At 46.9% G+C, this 14,535-nt stretch overlaps 1 protein-coding gene across 2 annotated transcripts in view; it reads left to right on the top strand.

The window, feature by feature from the left end:
• Nucleotides 1-14,535, top strand: part of Itga9 (integrin subunit alpha 9) — a 307,443-nt gene that overhangs the window by 270,508 nt on the left and 22,400 nt on the right. For both annotated transcript variants that reach the window (XM_041677309.1, XM_041677310.1), the window contains 3 exons: nucleotides 3,410-3,535; nucleotides 6,297-6,416; nucleotides 10,255-10,356. In XM_041677309.1, coding sequence (XP_041533243.1) covers nucleotides 3,410-3,535; nucleotides 6,297-6,416; nucleotides 10,255-10,356 — 348 coding nt within the window. The remainder of the gene's footprint in view (nucleotides 1-3,409; nucleotides 3,536-6,296; nucleotides 6,417-10,254; nucleotides 10,357-14,535) is intronic.

The raw sequence follows: 14,535 nt of genomic DNA, 5'->3' as shown, positions 1-14,535 counted from the left end.
AGGTGAGCAGCGGGCATAAGCCACAGGGCCAGCCCCTCCAGCCAACCCAAGATGCGGCTGTTGAGCAAGAGCCGAGTGTGCTTAGCATGACAAGAGAGGACCGACACTCTATGTTCCCATGAGCAAAGATGACTAGTGCCAAGTTGAGGGTATTCCAGTGTGCTTTTCCTTGCTTTGATAAACATCTGTGGCCAAAAGCAACTTGGGGAGGAAAGGGTTTATTTGGTTTATAGCTTACAGTCCACGATGGAGGGAAGTCAAGGCAGAAACTCGAGCAGGAACCTGGAGGCAGGAGTCGATGCAGAAGCCGTAGAGGAGTCCTGTTCCTGCCTTGCTCTTCATGGCTCACTCAGCCATGAAGCACCCAGCACCACCGCTCCAGAAACGCCACTGCCCACAGTGGATTGGGCCCTCCCACATCAATCATTAACCAAGAAAATTCCCAGTGGGCTTGCCCAAGGCTAATCTGATAGAGGTTTTTTTTTTTTCAACTGAAGTTCTCTCTTCCCAAGTGCTCTCTAACTTGTGTCGCTTAGACAAAATTAACCAGCATGTGGGGGCGGGGTCTCAGTGATTGCTTGTCTACCGAACGAAAGATAAGGTGACCCCAGGCTAAGAAGATGGCTCAATAAGTAAAGATGCTCGCTGCTAAGCCTGGTGACCTGAGTTCGATTCCCTGAGCCCAGTGGTATTTTGATGGCAAGGTTGTCCTCTGCACACACGTGCACACAGACATGGACACACATGTTTTCAAAAGTGTGCCACGTGATTCACAATAGTCAAGTTACAGACCGTGCCTAGATGCTCATCAATCTAAGGTGTGTTGTGTAGACATAGGGAGGTGTGTTCAGCCTTAAAGATGAGGGAAGTGTGTCAGTCATAGGGAAGGGATGGAACTGGAGATCATCATGGTAGATGAAATCAGCCAGTCCCAGGAAGATAAGAATTGGGAGTTTTCTCCTCTGTAAGTTTTGAGGGTGGCAGGGGATATCAGTAACGTGAGAGGGAGAGTGGGAAAGGAGGAGTAAGAGAAACACCGGTGGGGTAGCATCTGCTCTTCAAGTTCCTTTTACTGGGTGCAGGCTGCCACTAACGGTCAACCACACTTGGAGAATCAAGTCCCTTATCTGTCAGCCAAGGCCAAGAACTGTCCAATCTGGGAACTGCCATCCAAAAGCAACATTCCAGGGCACTCTGTTCCCCTTCCAACCCCAGAGCCGGCACAGAGTGGCCTGGCCTCCCGCCTGCAGGCACTTGCACCTCCCAGGGGCTGCCAGGAGTCAGCCTTTGGCTGGGGAGTGGGGGCGGGGGAAGCAGTGGCAGAATGAGTCTCCGTGGAGAATTCTGGGCAAAAAGAGAACGGATGATTGTCCTTCCTGGCTCCATCCTCTGCTGCTGCACCTAGTACTGGGCTGTGGATACTGGGGTGTGGCCTGCTCTCAAGGGTCCTTCTGCCTTCCTCTTGTCTGTATCTCCGTCTTTAAAATGGCCCTGTGCCGTGGGACTGTTGTGAACCAAATGCTAAAATTAGAAAGGAGTCCAAAGCTGGTCTTGGGTGTTACCATAGTCCGTGACTGTGACCTACCCATCCTGACCAGAGGAATGCCACCCTGCAGTAACCCTGGTCAGGAACTGAGTGACTGGATTTTAGCTGCTCCAAATCAGACCCTATGGACACCCCGGGAGCCTTCATAATCTTGGTGAAACAAGAGAACCCTGACCCTCCCAGAAAAGTGGGTTATTTCATGATTAAATTGATTCCCATTTAACCACAGTTAGGGGCACAACAGCCAAGGTTTTCATCCACTAGCCTTTGCTCTCTGTTTCCTGTCTCCGCATTCCTCTGAGGGCAGATTGTCACAAGGCATCAGATGGTCTGACCATCGCTTCCCTGTTCGCACGCCACCCAAGAGATGCCCTGTGGACAAAGTCGTGTTCCAAGCTCTGCCCCTCCAGGCTGACACCAAGACCTGTTTCTCACCCTCTTAGCTGCCACTCCCAGCCCCTGCCCCTCTCTGCTGGCACCTGTGGCCGATGTCAGTGCCATCCTCTCCCACTGAGGGCTTGTGTGTGAAACCAGCTAGGGTGGGCTGGCAATCAGATCCCTCTCCCTGACTGGAACCCCAAAGCAACAGTTTGGGAGCACTGAGGAACCCCTTGGCTACCTCTGATTTTAGTGAGGATCAGTAATTCTGTTCTGCAAGACTCAGAGCCTTTCCAGGTACAGACCAGATGTGGGGAATGATGGCCAGGCCTACGGATCTTCTCTAGAGCTTCTATGCAGGAGACTGTGCTCTCTGGGCCTTCAGCACTGTCCACTCAAGGGACAAGCGGGGGAGGGGAGCCCCACATACTCGAGAGTGAAAAGAGATGGACTAACAGAAGAGCCCATGTATCCAAATCTCAGGTGCCCACCATGGAGTTGATACTCCACTTGGAGTGGAAATGAGGACCCAGAGAAATCCTTGATGCCCTTTTTACCTCTCAAGATCTTGAGGGGTTTTATAGCATCCTGGTGGCTCCATGGAACATTCTAGAAACTGTAGTCAGAAGTTTCTGTCTCACCAGGTCCCACAGCTGTTCAGTCCCCAAAAAAATACACAGAGGCTTATATTAATTATAAACTGTTTGGCCTATTAGCTCAGGCTTATTATTAACTACAACTTAACCCATAATTCTTGTCTATGTTTAACCACGTGACTTGGTACCTTTTCTCAGTGAGGCTTTCTCATCTTGCTTCCTCTGTGTCTGGCTTGTGACAGCAGACTGAGCCTTTCCTCTTCCCAGAATTCTCTTGGTCTGGCTGCCCCATCCATGCTTCTTGCCTAGTTACTGACCAATCAGCGTTTTATTAAACCAGCTGGAGCGACAAATCTTTACAGTGTTCAAAAGCATTCACCCCACAGCAAGAAACTTCTAGCAGTGGGCCATGCCTGAGGCCCACTTATATGCTGATGGAACTAAGGTCCCAGAAGATCTGAGCTCCAAACCAGGGCTCTTGACTGTGTTAGCAAGTCATTTGAACTTCTTTGCTTCCTAAATGCCTGTCTGAAAGGAATTGTGTGAATGAGCTTGGGAATCAGGACATGGACGGTTAGAGCTATTTACTTGCATGTCCTGTGTCATCTCAGCTCAGTTATTTGAAGAATTAATGGCCACATTGCCTGTCATAACTTCTTCCTCAAATACTTCTTAGCCAGAGCTGTGGTACAAGCCTGTGGTCCTGGCCCCTAAGCAGACTGAGGCAGGAGTTCAAGGCCAGACTGGGAAACAGTTAAGATCCCATCTCACAAAGCACCATTGCCTTGTAGAGAATGGTAGCAGGGAAACTTGGGCTCCACCGCTGGGCTGGGTGACTCTAGGTCAGTTCCTAGCTTGCTGGATCTCACGGGTCTCTCTCAATTTCTAGGTGAGCCGAGAGAAGGGCAACTGCTCTTTCCAGAGGAACCCGACCCCTTGCATCATCCCTCAAGAACAAGAAAATATCTTCCACACCATATTTGCTTTCTTCACCAAATCTGGAAGGAAAGTGTTGGTAAGAAGTTGCTCAGTGGCTGGGACCGTGAGGGTGGGCCTCACAAGGAAGGCACGTCTTAGGCAGTAGGCAGTCTTCTGCTTGGCATTTCTTATTTCTCAAATCTGGTTTTCATCAGCTGACTCAAAAAGACTCAAAGACTGTGATCAAATCCTAGTTCTCAGTCCAGGGTTTCAATCAAGACGTTAAATGGAAACCTTTAGAGCCCACCAAGCAGGACACAAATGGTTTCTCCTCCTAGAAGGGGTCTGCAAAAACTGTCATAGTTCTTCACAACACCCCGGGAAAATCTCCTAGCAATGTCTATTAAAATTAAAGATATGTATTCTGCAACCCAGAGAAATACATCATTTCTGGGTCTACCTCCAAGAAGTGAATGCATATGCTATTAAAAGGCATGGGAATATTTGACGCAGTTGTATAGTAGCTAAAATCAGAACAATTCAGATATGAGTAAACAGTTATGTATATCATACTCAGAAATATTATAGAACAATGAAAGGGAAAATGTAACTACTCATGTTCCATACACTATATATAACACAAGTAAGTTTCACAGAAGTTACAGCAAATGAAAGAAGTCAAGAATGAAAGAACATTCTGGAATATTTTGTGTATAAGAAGTTCAGAATTGGGGCTGGAGAGATGGCTCAGTGGTTAAGAGCATTGCCTGCTCTTCCAAAGGTCCTGAGTTCAATTCCCAGCAACCACATGGTGGCTCACAACCATCTGTAATGGGGTCTGGTGCCCTCTTCTGGCCTGAAGGCATACATGTAGACAGACTATTGTATACATAGTAAATAAATAAATATTTTTTTTTAAAAAAAGAAGTTCAGAATTAAGGAAGGTGACAAAAATGTTCTGTAGCATGATGGGGGTGGTTCTCCAGGTGAAAACATGAGTAAAATATATGAACATGTTCTTTCTACCACTTTACCTCCTTAGTGCTTTTCCAAAGCCCCCCTTCCCATATCCTGATTATATTTCTCTAGCTCCTTACTTCCACCTAAGCACACCCCACCCTCGCTTATACACATCTCCCACCCCCTCAGAGAAGCCTGTTTGAGACCAGGGTGATAACTGTTTGATATCAGATTGATAACTGTTTGATATCAGATTGATAACCATTTGAGATCAGGTTGATAACTGTTTGATATCAGATTGATAGCTGTTTGATATCAGGTTGATAACCGTTTGATATCAGGTTGATAACAATTTGATATCAGGTTGATAACCGTTTGAGATCAGGTTGATAACCGTTTGATATCACGTTGATAACCGTTTGATATCAAGTTTGTATTTTCTCTTTTTTTTTTAACTTGCACACATCTCTTTTTTTTTAAAAAAAAAGAAGTTCAGAATTAAGGAAGGTGACAAAAATGTTCTGTAGCATGTTCTTTTGTTTCTTCTTGCTATGGCAATATACCCTTGCCTAAGCAATTTAGGAGAAAAGAGGTTAATTTTAGCCCACATTTCCCAGGGTACTGCCCATGCAGAAGTCACATGACAACCTAGTCACCTGGCATCCATAGCAAAGAAACAGAAAGGAAAGAATTAGCACATTTTCTCTCCTGTCACACAGTTCAGGACACCCTGCCTGGGAAGGTGCCACCCACAGTGGGCAGGTCCCCCACATCAATCAGCATAGTAGAGACAGGCCACCCTGATCTAGACAGTCCCTCATTGAGACTGCCTTCTTAGGACTCTAGATTGGGTCAAGCTGACCATTGACACGCGTGGCTAGAGTGGCCAAGGCCCTAGGGGATAGTTAATTAGATATAGTGGCATCTGACTTACGCTGTGCACAACTCCAGGTCAGGCTGAAAATGTCCCCTGAAAGAGAAGTTTCACATACGTACATATACATGGATACATATACATGCTTATAAAGAGAGAAGCTTCATTCACATGGGTACATACATACATACATATACGTCCTTATAAAGATACACTTCAAACATGAAAGGGAAGTCCCTTCTTGATCATTGGGAATGAACTTTCCCTTGGCAGTTTGTGTGTCCCCCTGAGGTGTCATAGGATCTTTTGTTCTTTAAGGCCCCACCAGAAACAGGCAATAATGAGATGTGTTCTGCAGAATGTGCTCACACGGAATTAATCGTAGCTGGAAAGGATTCTTGTTCAAATCTCATGAAAGAATATCAGGATATGTAAATGTTTCTTTTTGAGAAGAATTGATTCTCCTTGTGAAATACAACTTTTCAGTGGGATTAACCACGAAACCACTTCCTGCCTAGTCGTGGTCTCCCCCAGAGGCTAGTGAGCAGCTCTAGTGCCACGAGGTCAGAAACCCTTGCACCACCCTCTGGCCGTGACAGAGCATATGCTGGGGTATGTTATAGTTGAGGTTTTTTTAAGCTATTCTTTATAGCAGTACAATTTATATACTAATAACAGTAATAGAATTGTGTGACATAGTTTCAAACAGAAGAAATTGGGAGATAGTTCAGGTTACCCAACCCCTCCCTGCATGCTATATTGTTTAAAAATCACTTTTTCATAAGTGACTTTATGGGACATATGGAGTTGTGACTGGACACGCCTAATTCCTGTTTTACTCTGTGTTTTGTAGCTGGGGGTGGAATCCTGGGTGGGGTCTGCCATCAACTGCTCCCCAGGCTCCACCTCTTCCTCTTGATTTCTTTATCCTGAAATCCTACGGTCACCATCACAGATGCTTTGCTCTGTAGATGGCTTTGGGTTGTGTCCGTCTCTTAATTCCACCTGGAAATTTTCTCCTCAGGACTGTGAGAAGCCAGGGAGTTCCTGTCTGACAGTGCACTGCAACCTTAGCGCTCTGCCTAGAGAGGAGAGCCGCACACTCGACCTGTACATGCTGCTGAACACAGAAATACTGAAGAAGGTGAGTCCCCTCGGCCCACCTATTGGGGTTACCTGGAACCCCTGGGATCAGTTCCCCACCACACTCAGGCTACTCCTCGTCAGCCTTTTCTGTCAAGAAATAGCAAGAGCTGTTTTAGGCATATGGGCCAGAATTATGAATGTCACAATCTCTTGACATTGTAACATATTATGATCATGTATAAAATCAGGCTTGAGACTGTTCATTGACTTATGAAACAGCAAACTCTCAATGTTATGAATAAGTTGATTTTGTGTTGGGCTATCCATATTCATAGCTACATTGGGGTGTGTGTGGCACAGATACACATGCTAATTAAGTCATTTATAACCAATCAACTGTACCAGCAGCCCTAAGGTAATATTCAAATGCAGGGCATGACTGTGTTTCTAATAAAACTTTATCAACACAAGCAAACAGAGGGCCAGATTTGACACATGAAGCCTAGTTTGCCTGATTGCTCATTCAAACGATCTCCTCAAAGATGTTAGACTTGTGAGCCACAGATCACTTTGCTACTGTGAGCTTATCAAATATGGTTCCAAATCCCTGTCAGCAAATCAGCAGCCCTTAATAGAGGTTTACTGTGATTTATTTTAAGATAAGAGCTTTCTGAGAATGCTCGGTTTTGTGCCACGGAATGCTATGGAAATAATTGGGTAGAAAGGTAAAATGCACGTGTTAGTCTCAGAGTTCCTATTTGTCTTTATTTGAAAAGATTAATTGCGCGTGATGTGTTTAAAGCCATTCACAGGTGAGTACAGCTGACTTCATGGTCAGCCTTTAATTAGACCCAGCAGTGATGCCTGCCTGAGAAGATGCAGGCATGGGGATGGGGTTCGGCTTCGCTGTGTGCTTTCCTACCGTCTCTGGACATCATCTGGGCTCCCTAGTTTGGAAACTGGTTTGGAGAAGTCGGGCTCACACTCAGGGCTTCTCTGGTGTACCCGCTTTCTAGAGGACCACGTTAGAGGAAGCTAGGTGTGAGCTATGCTCTATCCTCCTCCTCTAAGGAGTCCCTGTCTTACACGGGTCCCCGGAGTCTGCATACATGCCTGCTGACAGCTGTGTTTCCCGTGTCGCTCACTTGTCCCCAGAGTGATGGCACTGGCAGTGACGACCACTCTGCCATCTCTTCTCTGTCTGTCCCATGGCTGCTGCTTGGCCTTCGATCACAGGGGCTGAGCATAACTGTGGTTATTCGGTATTTCTCTCTAGTGACCAGTGATGTACAGGCTATGGCCTGTGTATGACCCCCAACACTCCCTCACGAAATTAATTAATTCACTAATTAAATATAAAATAACTAGAGGATACATGAAACCAAAATTACAAAACTGTTAAGTTGCTAGAAGATTTTATGAAACAGAAATATTCTTGTGGATGACAATCCTCCCATACTTACCAAGGACCACATCCCAGTAACTGCTGTTGAATCAGCCAAACCAGTGGAGCCCTGGGCAAGGGAGGGGACAGCTCTGGGAGGCTCGTTCTCCAGCAGAAACTTAGGTCCAGAGTGCAGCCTGTGGCAAGACTGTCTTGGGAGCCACGTGCCCCACATCCCACTCCTGCTGCCTCGGAATCTGAAACAGTGTTTCGGGCTTGGGCCTTAACATGGTGTCTTTAGGAAGTTGACCAGATGGTCTCTGGGCCATTGGGTCTCCCTGTGGATTTGGGGCAACAAAGACCTTGTGGCTGGCCTTGGCCTAGAGTTGTGTTTATTTTCCTTTGACCTCAAAGTCTGACTCCAGACAAGGGAATTTGAGGTTTTATTGTTTTAACCTCAACTAGTTTTCATTTGAAATGTTGGGTCTGATTTTTTAAATCATCAGAGGATAGGATTTCTTTGGAAGTGTCCCTAGAGCCTTCTTCACAGCCACCAGGGGCCTGCTGTATGCCAGCCCTTCATCTGTGTGGCCTTTAACCTAAGCGTCATTATCATCGTTACTATCTAAGGTGGTGATAACCATGATTCAGAATATAAAACACACTATCAGAGGACAGCTTTATGGCTCAGCGGGTAAAGGCACTTGCGGCCAAGCCTGTCTACCTGTCTTCCATCCCCACAGTCTACATGATGCAAGCAGAAAACTGACCAATGAAAGTTGTTTACTGACCTCTCCTGTAGGCCATGGCTGCACATGACCCCCAACATACCCACATTAATTATGTAGTTAATTCAGTGTAAGATGAACAGAGGATACAGGAAACCAAATTTGGAAAACTATTAAATTGCTGGAAGATTTTATGAAATAAATATTCTGAGTGACCATCCTCCAAGAAGCATTATAAATGTATTTTTAATAAGGAGGGGGTGATAAGAAGAAAAAAGATGAGAGAACTGGAGAGATAACTCAGCAGTTAAGTGCACTGACCGTTATTCCAGAGGACCTGACAGAGCTCAGTTCCCAGCACACACATGGCAACTCACAGCCGCCTATAACTCCAGCTCCAGGGGAGCCAGTGCCCTCCCTCTTCTGGCCTCTGCAGGCACCTGAACTCATCTGCACTTACCCCCACACACAAATATACATAATTAGCATTAATTTTTAATAACAATGTTAGATTTGATCAGTGTAGGTCGAAGTTGGCAGCTGATCCTGAGATGGCCTTCACCCATTATTCTGTTAGCATTACAGGGAGCACAGGACTGGGTAGTGTATAAATAAGTAGAAGCTCCTTTGTCTCAGTGGCCTAGAGGCTTGGGAAGTTCAAGGGCATGGTGCTTAGGTTCGCCTCTGGTGAGGGCCTCCTGCTACATGGTCGCACAACAGGGGGTGCCTCACATCATGAGAGCCCATGTCACTCCTCGTCTTCGGAAACTGACACCACAGCATTGTGTCACAGACTTTTCCAGAGTCATCTCACATGCGCGCGCGCACACACACACACACACACACACACACACACACACACATTCAGGGCTGCCAGAAGCTTAGCCCTGAATTCCACACGCATATGCCTCCAGGGATTAAATTTCTGACCTTAGTGACTTCCTCCTGTGACAGAGGAACTCAGTCAGAGCAGCTGGAGACACTAAAGATACCTGACGGGCAGAGCCCAGCCATCCCGCAGGGACAGCGAGGGGACTCCACAGTCAGCATCCACTGTCCTGAGGCCCAAGTTTTGCCAACCCACATCTTCTCCATCCTGGCTTTGGAGTCATGTGCTTGTTATCTGGATTGTGGCTTTGAAACTTAGCCTACAGCAAGGCTTCCAACTGCTTCTGCTCACAGGCAGTGTCTCCAAGATCCCCCTCTTTCCCCTTAGACCTGATTTATGAACTGGGTGTTTATCTCCCACACCCCACCCCATCATCATTCCATCGGGTACCCCTCTTTGAATGTGCAATGGCTTCGGCCTCCAGAGAGCTTCCTTCAAGAGCAAAGAAAGAGTTAAGGACAACTAAACCTTCATGGTTCTGAGGGCTGTGGTCAGGGAAGACGATGACTAGAAAATGGGAATCAGATGCCTTCTGGGGAATGCACACAATTAAACAGCTTTATTTACCCTCTACTCGTTGTGAACATGTCAGTATCAATCACCAGCTATCTGGCCCTCACCCCTTGGAAACCGCAGCACGCAGGCTTGCATGTGTGCCTTACTGGCAAATGCAGACTCCTCTGTGCCCTCCACCATCCAAAGGGATTCGCAGGAGAGGCCGGAAGCCTATGTCTTTGTGGGTACCGGTGATGGGAGGCTGCTACTTGCGTGATGGAATGCACTTGGGATCTTCATGGAACCCTGAGAGCTCAACTCTTCATAGGCCCTCTCGTGGGCGAATCATTCTCTAGGTCGTTTGAACAGAGTCTCATGAACTGTGCCATTTCTTCCACAGGACAGCTCCTCTGTCATCCAGTTCATGGCTCGTGCCAAGGTGAAAGTGGACCCTGCCCTGAGAGTGGTGGAGATAGCCAATGGGAACGCAGAAGAGACTCTGGTGAGTTCACTTCCCTGGGACAGCTCTCCTCGGAGGATTGGGGTCTTGGAGCTGGGACCTGAGGGGAAAGAAATTCTCTAAGCCAAGATGACGGGTTTGTGGTAGACCCAAAGCCCTGCCTGCTCTGGCTCTTAGGGCCCCCTGGAAGGCCTCATGGGTCCATTGCTCTGTTAACTTAGTACGCCGTTGGTATGCGAGAGTTTCTTGTAGTGATGGGCCAAAGGAAAAACTGTCTGGAAATGTCCTCAATAGGGCTTAGAGTTCTACTCTGAAGCCAGGGCTATTTTTATCTCTCCTTAGCCCTTCCCTGAAATCTCTTCTGCTCCCCTGCCTATGCTGTTCCATGGATAAACCCTGGGGGTGAGGGGAGCTTAGGAAACAATTGTTTGCTTGTCTTACAAAGGCCGTGTCACAGTGCCAAGACCTAGAACCTCTTTCGTGCACTCCCCCTTCTTCCCTGCTCTCCTTAAAGTTGTCAGGCCTCAGAGTAGGCAGGGAACCTCCAGTGTCTGGTGAGGGAGACACTGGACAGCAGTGAGACCTTGGAAATCTGGATTTTTTTCTTGTTCTTAGAGAGGGAAGGGTCAGCACTGTTTGACACCCTAAGTCCAGTCCCAGGAGAGCAGGCAGGGAAGACAGCCAATGCCCTGCCCTGCTGAGGAGCCTTACAACCTGCTGCTCTTCAGATTCCCTCCCTTGGATTTTACCTTCTCTCAGGGGAGACTTGCCCTCTCTTGGAGAATTTGTTGTTGCTGTAACAAACTTAAGAAGGGAATTCTCGAGGATTATGTACTTGCACAGAGCAAGACTGTTAACTTATTTTCTAGTCACACAGAGATGCACCGTTTCTTAATGCTGGCGCGTGAGGGGCTAGGACGATGGCTCAGTCAGGAAAGTATTTGCTGTATGAAGACGATGAATTCAGGTTCTGGTCCCCAGCACCCATGTAAGAAGCCAGACATGGCAGTAAGTGCCTGTAGTCCTAGCACTGGGAAGTGCTGGGGCTTCATGGCCAGCCAATCTAGCTAAAACAGTGAGCCCAGTAACATCCCAATCCTCTTCTCTTCCCAGCGAGTTTATCATGAGAATGTCAGCCAGTCTGGGATGTCTAAATGCACAGGTTGACAGCACTCACTAGGGGTCAGCCATCCCAGGGAAGGTGTCAGTCCTCTCCTCTTTTCAAATGGACAAGTTGCCCAGAATGAAACTCAAGTCCTCCACGGCTTGCGCTCAGTTCTTCTGGCTGGTCAGATATTTGGGGTTGGCGCTCGTCTCTTTTTATGCTGAGCTCTGACCACTTAGCAGCTGGCTTAGCGCTACACCTGAGAGGCAAGCAAGAGAGCTGTGGGCCCTGCTGGCTGTCACAGTGCTGGTTAAAGATTATCTAGAGGGAAACACATGCCCAATCATTGCGCCAATAGGAATGATTCACAGGTGTGTAGCAGGCCAAGTCACTTGTGTGGGTGGAGAGAGAGTTCTGGATATGTTGTCTTTGCCCACACAGCATCGTGTTGTGGGACTCAAGTCCTTGACTCTCCTGTTGTGAGGGCTGTGGTGATATTCTCTTTATCAATTGTTGGCAAGAAGCTGTTGTTGGTTTTTTTTTCTCATGGTTCCAGAAGGGAGGGGAAGGAACACACAGTGAGAATCCCAAGAGAGCCCTTCTCGAAGGTCCTCCCACCACGGCCTTTGTGGTCCAGAAGCTAAGATTCCATTCTGCACTGTGTTCTCAACTTTCCTAGTAGGGGAAAGAATCTTCTCTGAGTAGGAAGACTTCTGGTTTTAGAAGAAGTACATTTTTCCCCCACGTAATCTTCTAAGCATCCGGCTCCTCTCAACCACCCATCTGAAGGGGGTTTCCACAGAGGCTGCCCAGCAAGTTTAAATCACGTGAAATTTCACAGTCGGTCACTAGAAGTATGTAGCAGATTTCTTGAGGACTTGTTCCTTAATGAATCCATCAGAGATGTTTACTCTTAATTACTTTCCTATTGCTGTGATAAGACATCTCTCCTAAGGCAACTTATAAAAGAGGGAGTTTATTTGCGGCTTACCATGTCGAAGGGTGAGTCTGTGAACATCACAGTGGGAGCATGGCAGCAGGCAGGGGGGCATGGCGCTGGAGCAGCAGCTCAGAGCTCACATCTTCATCCACAACCATGAGGCAGAGAGATAACTGGGAATGGCATAGCCTTTTGAAACCTCAAAGCCCACCTCCAGCAACACACCTCCTCCCCCAGGGCCATTCCTTCTAATCCTTCCCACACAGTTCTAACAATTGAGGACGACGTATTTGAACATATGAGTGCCATTTTCATCCACACCACCACAGTTAGCCAGAAGTAACATCCAAGATCAACTGCAATGGCACTTACCTGGTTTCATGCAGTCTTAAGCCTGGGGACCTTGGTGGGGTCTCAATGACCACAAGGTCAAAGTTCTGATTGTGAGGAGCCAATAACATGTTGACTTTTATATTCAACTCAATCCAACTTACTTTCTGGGGAGCGAGTTGGGGCAAGAGAGAAAAGTTAGAGAAAAAAGTAAAAGCAGTAGTTGGGGTCCACAAAGATTTTGGCATAGTTGTGTGTGTCCTGGGAAACTCCCCATCAGGAGCAGGAATTCGCTTAGTGGGGAGGGGTACATGAGCTCCCTTATCCATGCTGTCTCTCTCCACAGTTCATTCCTAGTCAACCACAATCTGAAATACTAATAGAAAATTTCAGACGCAATCAATAAGTACCATTATACAATATTGTCATATTTTTCCTATCTTATGGGTTGTTATTATTGCTAGTCTCCTACTGTTATAAATTAAGTTCTGGGGTGACTGTAGAGTTAATATTGGTGGGGTTTAAACTAACCACAAAAATCCACTGGGGTCTTAGAAAACGCTCTCTGGGGGGAGAGCTCTGGAGGGAGTGAAAATAGGAATACATTCTGGAGACACCTAACGCTATCCGTGAGACAGAAAAGGCACTAAAAGACCAAAGAGAGTTAGAGACGTCCCCCGCCCTAGGAGTTTACCTCCAAAGCCAACAGCTGAAGCAAAAGACTCAAGAACTGTGTTGGTTAGTTTTCTGTTTGGTTGGTTTCTGTCAACTGAGCACAAGCTAGAGTCATCTGAGAAGAGGGAACCTCAATTGGAAAAATGTCTCCGTTAGATTGGTCTATCGGGGCATCTTTTTTTATTGATGATTGATGTAACAGGAACTAGCCCATCATGAACAATGCTGATGGACCTAGGTGATGTAAGAAAGCAGTCTGAACAAGCCTGAAGGCACACTCCACCATGGTCTCTGCCTCAGTCCTGCCTTGAATTCCTGCTCTGACATCACCATGGCGGGCTATAAGATGAACTAAATCCTTCCCTACCCAACTTTGGATCATGGTGTTTTGCCACATCAATAGAAAGCAAACTAAGACATACCCCTTACTTTGTGAAGATTTATGTTATTATTTCCAATGATGTGTGTATATCAACATACATATGGATGCCCATGGAGGCCAGAGGCATTAGATTCTCTGGAGCTGAATTTATAGACAGTTTTAGGCTGCTTAGTATAGATGCTAGGAATCAAACCTGGGTCCTGCTCAAGAGCGATGCTTGCTCTTAACTGCTGAGCCATCTCTCTGACCCCAAATACCCCGTACTTTTAAGGATACTAGGCAATAAAGGAGCCTGGAGATTCCACCAATGTAAACTACAGATGGTTGTGAGCCACCATGTGGTTGCTGGGAATTGAACTCAGGACCTTTGGAAGAGCAGGCAATGCTCTTAACCGCTGAGCCATCTCTCCAGCCCCCCACCAATGTAAACTAAAAGACTATAGAATTGTTAGTTATTGGAGGTATCACTCCAAATTCTCTTCCTCTGTATGTGAGGTTGACATGCCTTCTCACTTGTGTTCTTGGGATCTGCATATGATACGGTGTTGGATGACCATGCCATGGAGTGTGTACCACACTGCCACCTTGAGGACAGAGGCAGAAACCTACTTTCCCGCTTTGACAGAAGCAGAGTGGGCTAGAATTTGGCTTATCTGAGAGCTCTTGGAATTGCCGGGAGAACCAGACTGTGGGGGTGTGAGAGGAATCAGGAAACCTGACAAGCCAGGGCCGTGCTGAGTCCAGCCACAGGAAGGACTCAGTGCCCTGGGCTCTGGGACCAGCTCCCCT

The sequence above is a fragment of the Microtus oregoni genome, unplaced genomic scaffold, assembly GCF_018167655.1.
Source record: "Microtus oregoni isolate MIOR12 unplaced genomic scaffold, Mior012 000028F_ref0000031, whole genome shotgun sequence".
In the NCBI taxonomy this organism is placed as follows: domain Eukaryota; kingdom Metazoa; phylum Chordata; class Mammalia; order Rodentia; family Cricetidae; genus Microtus; species Microtus oregoni.
This window is presented reverse-complemented; position numbering and strand designations above follow the sequence as displayed.